Source organism: Hordeum vulgare, chromosome 5H (assembly GCF_904849725.1).
Source record: "Hordeum vulgare subsp. vulgare chromosome 5H, MorexV3_pseudomolecules_assembly, whole genome shotgun sequence".
Classification (NCBI taxonomy): Eukaryota; Viridiplantae; Streptophyta; class Magnoliopsida; order Poales; family Poaceae; genus Hordeum; species Hordeum vulgare.
Window position 1 is genome coordinate 549,544,951 of NC_058522.1, and position 10,523 is coordinate 549,555,473.

At 42.9% G+C, this 10,523-nt stretch overlaps 1 protein-coding gene across 1 annotated transcript; it reads right to left on the reverse strand.

The window, feature by feature from the left end:
* Positions 1-984: 984 nt before the first annotated feature.
* LOC123452756 (histone H1-like) lies at positions 985-2,331 on the reverse strand. Its single transcript, XM_045129463.1, has 2 exons — positions 2,046-2,331; positions 985-1,939 (listed from the first exon to the last, which is right to left on the reverse strand). Exons 1-2 carry the CDS (start codon positions 2,250-2,252, stop codon positions 1,289-1,291), a joined length of 858 nt encoding a protein of 285 aa, XP_044985398.1. The 5' UTR covers positions 2,253-2,331; the 3' UTR covers positions 985-1,288.
* Between the last annotated feature and the right edge of the window lie 8,192 nt (positions 2,332-10,523).

Below are 10,523 nucleotides of genomic sequence, written 5' to 3' on the forward strand. Positions count from 1 at the left end.
GTGGAATGCGAACCAAAGTCTGCCTAGATAGTTAGAGGGACTACGGCATTCCATTTTATTGGAGTTCAAGTCATGTTTCTCGTATTTATTCATGAATTTATTTGAAGATTTACGGCGATATGTTTTTAGTGCGAGGAGACATTTTCATCGACGACGATATGCTTAGGATAACTTTGTAAATCTCAACATAATATGTCGATATTTAAAAATGCTTATTAAAAACAAAATGTAGCAGTGTGCGTTTACAGGATAAGTGTATGCGATTTTTTGTCCAGCATTCACATGCAAGTTACTTGTCGCTTCTTTTGACATAAGACGGACAGAGAGGAGAACGTAAATTCAAGGAGCGCGGAAACGGAAAACATTGTAGGCGCGTAGAAGGCGAAAACTGAAAGCAAAAGCGCGCGCCCGCACCCCACCTAAAACGGTCACTGCAGCCGACGGTTACTGCGAATCTTCTGCCGCGGTCCCCTCTCCCAGGTTCCCGCTCCAATGCAAAAACAGGCATACCCACGTGTCGACGCCCGACATTAGCCCCACCATTAACGGCCCAATTAGCTTCCTCGGTCAACAACATCACATTCATCTCTCTAAATCTGCCTTTCTTTCTAAAAAAGATTGTACCAAAAAACTACGCGTATGAATGAAGATTCACGCAGGAGCCCTTTAACGCAGGTAGCAGCTGATGATCAAAGCAAGTCCAAAATCGCATTGAATATTCCAAATTTCATCACTAGCAACCGATGCAAAGGTGATGTACACATACGAATACAACAGCCATTCTTTTTAATTATTACAGACCGTAATGCCAGCCACGTACACCGAAATTGGACGGGAGCAAATTAAAGAGGAGGTTGGCATTTCCATAGAAAAATACAAACAACCAATTTCAGATCTAAAATTCCATCACAGATCTGAACCCGACTTCAGATCTCGAACTCCAAACCAAAGAGGCAAGCACAGGAATTTTTGCAAGGCAAAGAGTGATCAATCATAATTAATTAGATAAACAATGCACTATTTTGTTCTCGACACCGTCACATGGACCTTGCTACGCTAAAAAAAACCTCATCACATCAGGCTGCTACGGTAATATGGACGACCGGGGACAAACCCTCGCCGCCGCCGTCTTCGTCATCCACAGATACACCTCCAAGGGTACGCCGGCCGAGACCAGTGCACCACGACCCGGATATAAAATTTACAGTCTAGAACACAGAATCCTGGACTAACAACACAGAACATGGGAAAACTGCTAATGGAAACTCGTTGCGGGAGGACGGGCTCTCTACTTCTTGGCCTTCTTGGCGGGGGCCTTCTTGGCGGGCGTGGCCTTCTTCACCGGCGCCGACCGCTTGGTGGGCGGCTTCCTGGCGGCTGGCTTCTTGGGGGTAGCGGGTGCCGCCGCCTTCTTCCCTGGTGCGTCCTTGGCGGAGGTCTTGGCGGCCTTGGCGGGGCGGCCCTTCGGCTTGGCAGCAGCCTTCGTCTTGGCGGCCGGCTTGGGCTTGGCGGCGGCCTTGGTGGTCTTGGCTGGTGCCTTCTTGGCGGCTGCCTTGGGCTTCGCTGCCGCCTTGGGCTTGGCGGCGGCCTTGGTCTTGGCTGGGGCCTTGGCGGTGGTCTTCTTGGCCGGCGCCTTCTTCTTGGCAGGGGACTTGGCGGTGGTCTTCTTGGCCGGCGCCTTCTTCTTCGCGGCGGGCTTCTTCTTGGCTGGCGCCTTGGTCTTGGGCTTCTTGGGGGCTGCGGGGGCCTTGGCGAGCTTGTAGGAGGCCTTGACCTTGGTCAGCTTGCCGGCGGCGACCAGCTTCTTGATCTGCGTCAGCATGATCTTGCGGAAGTTGGCCGGGAGGTGCGCCTTGTGCTTGTCCTCGATGAACTTGCCGATGGCGACGGTGCTCGACCCGCCCCTCTCCTTGAGCGCGGTGATCGCCTCCGACACCATCTGCGCACACACAAAGCACGAACGAACAAAGCCAGTCAGACCAAGGCAAACAGAGAACGAACAGAGACCGAATGCAGCGAGATTCGGCGGTGGTCGAGGGGTTTACCTCAGCGTAGGTCGGGTGGGCGGGGGCGGCCTTGGGCTTCCTCGGGGCGGAGGGCTTCTTGGCCTTGGGCGTCTTGGCGGCCTTGGCCTTGGTCGCCTTGGCCGGTTTCGCGTCGCCGGCGGCGGCGTCAGCCGTGGTCTCCACGACGGGGTCGGCGGTCGCCTCCACCTGAGGCACCGGGATGTCGGCGGCTGCGTCGGTCGACATTGCTGCGGGAGAGCGAGGAGAGCGCGCTGGTGTGTCTTTCGCCGGAGGTGAGGGAGATGCGGGTGAGAGCTGGGTGAGGATGTCAGGGCGGAGGAGGCGCTGGTTATATAGCGGGAGACGTCGGGAAGACGGGCGAGGCCCGAACGCCGTGCGCTGATTGGTCTAGGGGGCGTAGCCACGGATCGCCCCCCTGGCGGCCGTCATCAAACCTGGCGCGTCCGATCCGTTTCCATCCGACGGCTGTCCACGCGCCGCATCGGGTGCCGCGGATTGAAGCCCCCCCACCCCCAGTTGGCCGGCCGTCTCGCGAACCAGCCTCCAGACTTCCAGAGTGTGCTTCTCCTCTCGATTTCCGATCAAATATCGCTCCATCGAATCCACCGATTCGAGTGTAATTTTTTCCATCGTGTAGGCAAGGATCATGGCTTTGTAATGAGATCAAGTTCGTGTGATTTGGTCGAGTATTCACGGAGAAATCAGCCGGTGATCAGGGACTGGTCGGGATGGTGCTTTTGTCGGAGTTTGGTGGAGATTTCCGGCCGCCGGCACTGGCTGCACCGGCGAACAATGAGATTTTCCGGCGCGGTCATGTATCTGGTTAATGTAGCAACACGTAGGTGCCGGAAACACGTCGATCCAACGTAGTTTTGATAGGCTACGAGGCGATGGAACACGACCCAAGTTGCACAACTTGTGGAGACCTTTGCTGGTGGTGTGTGAGTTCAGCCGGGCTTTGCACTGTTTGCCGGCGCGGTGGCCGGACGGCTTGCCGGAAAACCGCCGTGCTCCGGTAGGTGTGGACATGGGGAAGGCTTCCCAGCTGCTGCATTTGGGTTGTCACGCTTGAATTCGGATGATTTTGCAATAGAGTGATCATTGCTTGTTCATGTGGTTGGGGAAAGTCTACCAGGTGATACAAGTTGGCTTGTTCTACCTCTCATATCGAATTTGATCCTAATTTCAGATGATTCTTCGATGCACTATGCAATTGTTATCTAGTATTTCCTGGAACGAAGAATTGGATTGAAAATTCTGGAAGTTTTTTGGTGCTGTCCGAACCAAGAAATGTGTCCAGGAAGAGGTCAAAGTTGGGCTGGGTGTGGTGCTCTCTCCCAAACATGATGATCGATCGAGCTGATCAGTTCGACATTCCAACACATGGAATTCACAAAGTTTCGAGCTGCTCGTGAAGTTTGAAAATGCAAACGAAGAGTCAATTGCTGCCAGGAAGATGAGAGAATGCAAATTGCCTGTTTGTACCAAACTGAGTGCCAGGAGGCTCTGGATGGTCTCGGCTCATCGTGAGCCCGGGTAATCATGCTGCTGGAACGGGTGTAAACATGTGCAAACTCAAGAACTCGTTTCATGGAGATGTTAAACATTCAAAAACCTGATGCATCCTTATTAAACTTGACAAGATCGATCAACGAGAGCAAAACATGGGCGTACGTGGCGTACACGCCAGTACACAAACAAGAGGATGGATGAGGTTTTTCTTGGCAGGGTGTCCAGGTGTTCCATCGGCTCAGCCATGCATATCTGTGAGCTTGTTTATCATCGCCATGGATTGATTTCATCTCATTAATTCATGGAATTGGGGTTAACATGCTCACTGATAGCATAATTTAACTATTCTTTTCACTTGATGCACCGGTTAAGTTGACCATTCCACCCAATTCGACATCACACTATCCACCTTCTATCACACCATCCCATCTTTGTTAGCACCTAAAAAAGATGCAACTGCCACGGTGCTTATTCCCGCCCAAAACAACTTGCCATCCCTAGCGACATGATACTATTTTCGGGTGTGTATCTAGGCATAGCATGTGCCACTAGCTGGTAACGATGGTGCGTGTATGTATGGGATAATCACCCTTAACTTCTATGCAACCATGATGAGCTTTGCGTCGGAGAGATTAGACGTGATCTTGTCTTGTCCAGCAGCTCTGTTTTGTTTTGCGCCGAAACAGGATAGGAACGTCGCCGGCGATCGAGTGGCTGGCAGCAAAAGTGGCCGGCGCTGCGCCGGACGGCTACTTGTGCATCTTGATTGCATGTCCGCGTCGGCGTCACACATATGGTGGATCATATCTCCTGGATAGATGGCTCAGCATCCTCCTCAATCATCTCGCTTTCCGATAACATAAACTGTGTAACAAGGCTTTCGATAAAAGCATAGATTACCATGTTTGCACGAGGTTTAGCGAGGTCGATCGAATCAAGCTGAGAGTTTCATTTCGTACCTTAGGCACTATGCCTTTTCTCCGACCACGGCGAAACCATCGTACGTCGTCGACCCATGCACGATAAGGGATGCAAGCGTTGCAGGCTAGCGGACAATAGCATGATACAAAATTACAAATATACTATCAACTTTAGGCATGCGATGGACAAACTATGAGATAGTTATTGAGTTTCGCGAGACGAAGAGTGATACCGCTTGCACCCTTTATGCATGATCGATGTGCGCACCTAGGTGACCGTGCATTTGTTGCATAATACATGTCTCACATGAGTGTGCACAAAGGCAAAAACCATCCGATGCGCCTCTTTTACTTAACCAACACACACCACCGAGAAAGCAATCAAATGATCTAAGATCAATCAAGTCCGGTTGGTTATCATCAGCGCCAACATCAATTTCGTTCAAACATTCACGCAACATGGAGAGTGGGAGTACTCGGCATAGGTGGTGGCCAACAAAACACATATTTCTAGTAACCATGCATCAACGATACAGCTAGTCTTTTCAAAGATTTGGTCCCTCTTAATGCAAATTGTTTCATCACTCGTTCTTCAAAACATATCGTGAACGGTGGATTAGGTAAAGTGTTGGGGTTGGAGGAAATATGGTCCCTCCTGAGATCAACAAGTGACATATCTTATGTTCACATGTTGCTAGTCGCTTGAGAAGGATGACCGATTGATGCACGACCTACATCTGATGTGAAGGAAGCGTGCACGGTGTGATGAAGGGAAGTTCATCGTTACATGAATGTGGATTACGATAGAAAATAGACTAGAAGTTGAGGGAACCTTCAACAAATCCTGAGTTTTGACAATAGTAGAGCCTCAACCCTCTCTCGCCACCACTCCCTACCCCGAAAATGAAACCTAACATATCATGCAAATTGAGCAAGTCATAATGATGTTTCGGCACACATTGCCCTAGACAAAGCTTGTGGTCAAAATAACAAGCATTGAATGCTATATTGTTTTAACTTTCTTCATTATTTGTGATAGGAGCAACTGATTTCTCAAAATTATGTTCTTATACTCATTTAGGTATCATAGATCATCATCATAGGCTCTAGTGTTGGTTGGGTTGACAACAACTTGTTCCCTCGATAGCTTACATTGATTATTGTCCTCTTTTAACCCCGTACAACAATTGTAATCAAGGGACATAATAAATGTGTGAAGATTCTTTCGTGTAACACATCTATTATATGCATATTCCATCACATTCCATTTTGAGACCCGTGGGGCTTGGATATGATGGTCTTATTGTATCCAAAAAGAATGAATGAATCTACATTTATTTTTTAATCAATAATATATCTATATGATTATGTAACATTAATTGTTATTTTATCCATTTCAAATAATTAGCAAACAAATCAGAGGTTCCAATCTCATTGAAACTTCTATTTTTAGCATATTTAGATTTTATATTAAAAAACAATAAGATGCATCAGAATGCTTCTGTTATTTTCAAGGAAATGTTTATATTTTTCATGTATTTGTATGGGAGCTAAAGAGTTGAATAATTACTTGAGAATGAACTTGTTTCCATTTAGTGACATTTAAAGTTGCTCGTAGTTCAATTTTGAACTATATCCACTAAATAGCTAGAAATCCATTTATTGCTTGGAAATATCCATTTAATTTTTGGGGGGTTGATTATATGGAAAAAAACATTATCTCATGGTAAGACATATATTTTAGTTGTTGTTAATTATCTCACTAGTGGATATTAGCTATTTCAACTAGAAGTATTCATCATCGAACTTACAGTAAAATGCATAAAGATGTTACCTTATCTATGTTTAGACTCTAGGTATCTTACGAATGAATGGTGGTTCAAGTTTTACTCACAGTGCTATTAGAAAAACTTTGGCTAAGTATATGATGTTAATCATAATGTCGCTTCACCCTATCATCAACAAACTAGTGTTCGAGTACAATTAGCTAATAGAGAATAAATTTTATCTTGCAATATATAATCAACAAATTGAGTAGAGATTGGGCGAATAAACTAACGATGCACTCTTGGCTTATGGAACTTATAAAATCATATGGGCATGTCTTATTATATATGCTACATGTTAAGTCTAGTCATCTTCCTTTGGAATTAGAATTTAAAGCTTACCGGCCAATCATACATTTTTTTACTTGCAATAAGCCGGTGAAAAAGATTGCTACACATAATTACTTTAGATGAATGGAGGAAACAAGCTTATGAAAATGCTAAGTTATTTTAAGAGGAAGTTAAAACATGGCATGATATAAGAATCCAAACAAAATAATTTAAAGTAGGGGACCAAGTATTATTGTACAAATCTTGTCTCAGCCATTTTATAGGTATACTCCTATACAAATGGAATGCCCCCATTACAATTGGAGAGGTTTATTAGTCGGGAGCCATGAGACTTTAAGGAGACATTAATGGTAATTTTAACCAAGAGTCGTCAACGAAAGAGACTCAAACATTACATTATCTATGATTCCATAGGAGCGGAGGTGAATTCAGTGCACTGGATTATCCTTAAATAATTAATTAAAAATCAGAACATGAACCATTCAAAAGCTTAAATTTTCTAGGAAATATAAAGGGTACATGAATTCTCTTGAAAACACCGAAAACGTGTAAGGAACTTTGTATTCATAATAAGACAATTGAGCAAAAGAAGGGTATGAGGGGACCTCTGTGGGCCTAGACGCTTCGAGTCCTAGGTCGCCTTGGCCCACGAAAGACCCCTCCAGCTCATATTTTGCTTACAAACCCCTTCTGCATGAAAATATCCTATAAATATATCCTATTTTTTATGATCTTGGTATCCTCGAGGTTCGCCTCTGTTTTGTTTTGAGCACTTCTCTGTCAATGTTCCCTAGATCCATCTAACATCATGCCTTTCCCAAGCTCTTCCATTGGGGATGCTGGTACCGGGGAGGAAAAACGAACGTGGTGACGATTTCCTCAAGAAGATCATAAACCCATACTTTATGTACATGAGGACACATCCCAAATTTATTACTATGGAAGGAGGACAATTACATATCAAGGATGTTGAAGCACTGGAGAATTGTAAGAGGATGAGCAAGCAATCTTCAAGCACAAGGGTGTAATTTCTAGTAGCCTCAATGCACATTACTTGATGACTAGATGGCTCAAGGCCAAAATTCAAGAACTAGAGGAAGACAAGCAACATCTGCATTGGGGTGATGAGCTTCCTTGAGGAGAAGACCCAATATATCTATGATCAACTACAAGATGTTCAGAATCAACTCCATGAAAATGAGTATACATGCATAATTATATGTCAATGGTTGGAGGATCGTGTTATGGAAGAAGAAAAGGTAGCATCCATCACCAAATTTCAAGCGTAAAAGGTGGTAATAGGCATCTCTCCCTCCTAATATTAGCAGGATGCCGAGTACCTTGCACCATATTGGTCTTACTTTCTACATCACACATCTCACCTTAGTGGAATATTTTCTTCTATAACTTTAGTTTTGAAGTGTGATTTTACTCCTTTAGAGTAATATTATCGATGTATCATATGATGTGAGGCTACATAATAATGGTATGTCGTGATTACACCCTTTTGTTCTCATTATTATTATATATTCTAGCATTACCGTCATTTTTATAGATTACATAATGTGGGAGGTCACGACTTTTCCAAAGCTAGAAATTTATGAGTGGGTGCCCTATGTTTTGTTGTGGGAATTAGTTGCAATATATTCCAATGGGATTTGGTTACGGTAAACATGAAATTTTGGATTAAAAATATATGGACTAGTGCTAGAAATACACATTGTATATTGTATTTAGTTATTATATAGTTGAAAATACTTACTAAATTTAAGTAGCATGATATGATGGAGAACATGCTTTCATGCATGTTGTTGTGGGACTTTGATGAGGCGGGATATGTTATCTATTCTACTTTGTAAATGTTGAGGTAAATTCAAGTAGCAAAGATCAATTAATAATGAAAAAAAATCCCATGCATGTTGAGGTGACCCTTTGATGAGTTGGCATGTGTGATGAGGTGGCATGTGTGCGTATGTAGATAAACGGAATCAATGGGAATTAACTACTGAGATATATGTTGCATTGAGTTTTGGTTATATGAAGCATGAATATTTGGATCAATAATACATAAACTAAAACTTGAAATATTACATATTCTATTCAATTAGTATATATTTGAAAGTGCTTATTAAATTTAAGTAGCATAAGATGAAAAATATTTGTTCCATGCATGTGTGATGTGGGCCTTTGATGAGATGGCATACGTGGTGAGGTGGAACATATGCATGTTAAGATAAATATAAGTAATGAATATAAATTAATAATTAAAAAATCTCATTCATGTTTAGGTGGGCATTTAATGGGGTGTCATTTGCAGTTAGATGGCATGCACGTGTGTTGAGATAAATTGAAGTAGTGGGGATCAACTACTTAGATACACATGATGTGAGTAATGGAATCATGAAACTTGGAATGAAAGAAAGCACATACACATGCAAATATATTATTTCCAAACTCTTTGGACCAATAGATAATCTTCAGTGGCAAATTTAAGAAGCTCGAACAAATTATTATGACTAGGCATGAAAGACAACTAGGTAGACGTGTATATGTGATCCTTAATGATTTATTACTCATGGGCCTTCCATAGGCATGTTTCCTTTAGACCCTTCCTAGCCAAAACGTCTATTGTAAGTATGAATAATGCATATGCATCCAATTCCCTTAAACCAAGTCAATCCTATGACTGTCCACTATACCTTCCTATATGAATGAGAAAAGTCATTCCAAGTATTATTTTTTCATCTCTTCAATAACTCAAATTTCAAAATAAAATTTATTGTGTGGGAATGGAAATTTCCCATGAACTTTTGATGGTGAATCTGAAGAAAAAACGGTGACACCACAATGGGCAATGGGAAATTATTATTTCCACTTACTAAATCCATGAACATCAAACAATAAACACATGACAATCTCCAATGACAAGCTAGTGAGGCCGACTTTCTAGACATACTCCATCCAAAGCCCAAGACCTTTTTGAAGGGCTTACCTTTTAATTTTATATTGAGTTAACTCCTTCTTTAAAATTATTATTATAGTGTAAATATTGCATGTTGGAGTAAATATATGCTTAATGGATTGTTAAAACATAAGTATGATTGATATGTCTCCAACGTATCTAGATTTTTTGATTGCTTTATGTTAATATATTATAAATATTTTGTGCCTTATATGACATTTCATATCATTTTTTGATACTATCATATTAACTTACTACTTAGTGTGAGTTTCTGTTTTTTGCTTGTTTCTTTGTTTGGTAGAAAAAAACATACCAAACAAAGTCCAAACACGATGAAATTTTACATTGATTTTTTCGACACCACACAAGACCGTGGAAAGCTTCAGGGAGCGATCAGAAGATGCACGATGAAATACAAATCTATAACAATCATGCATAAAAGAATTCAGAGAAGGCTCAATATATATTCATGACTAATCTGATCATAAACCCACAATTTATCGAATCCCAACAAACACACCACAAAATAGGATTACATGAGATAGATCAGCACGGAAATCATGGTGAACTTTGTATTGAAGATCAAAGAGAGATAAGAAGCCATCTAGGTACTAGCTATGGACCCATATGTCTGTGGTGGACTATGCACACATCATCATGGAGGCAACAAGATTGATGTAGACGGCCTCCGTGATCAATTCCCTCTCCAACACGGCATCGGAAAAGGTCTCCAGATGGGATCATGGCAGAACAAAGACTTGCGGCGGCAGAAAAAGTGTTTCGGGTGGCTCTCTATTGGTTTTCCTATTTTAGATAATTTATGGAGGTGGAATTAGGTCACACGGAGCCATGAGGGGCCCACAAGGCATCACGGCATGCCTACCCCTCTGGGCGCATCTGGTTACCTTGTCGTCTCCTCGTGTGTATTTTGATATCCCTCTGAAGCTTCGAGGGTCTTTTTTGTCCAAAAAATTGTCAAAAAGTT

Coding starts and splice junctions, on each gene's coding strand:
- LOC123452756 (XM_045129463.1), bottom strand. CDS start 2,252: ATGTCGACCGACGCAGCCGCCGACATCCCGGTGCCTCAGGTGGAGGCG. Junction 1,940..2,045: donor CCCACCCGACCTACGCTGAG/GTAAACCCCTCG, acceptor GTGTGTGCGCAG/ATGGTGTCGGAGGCGATCAC.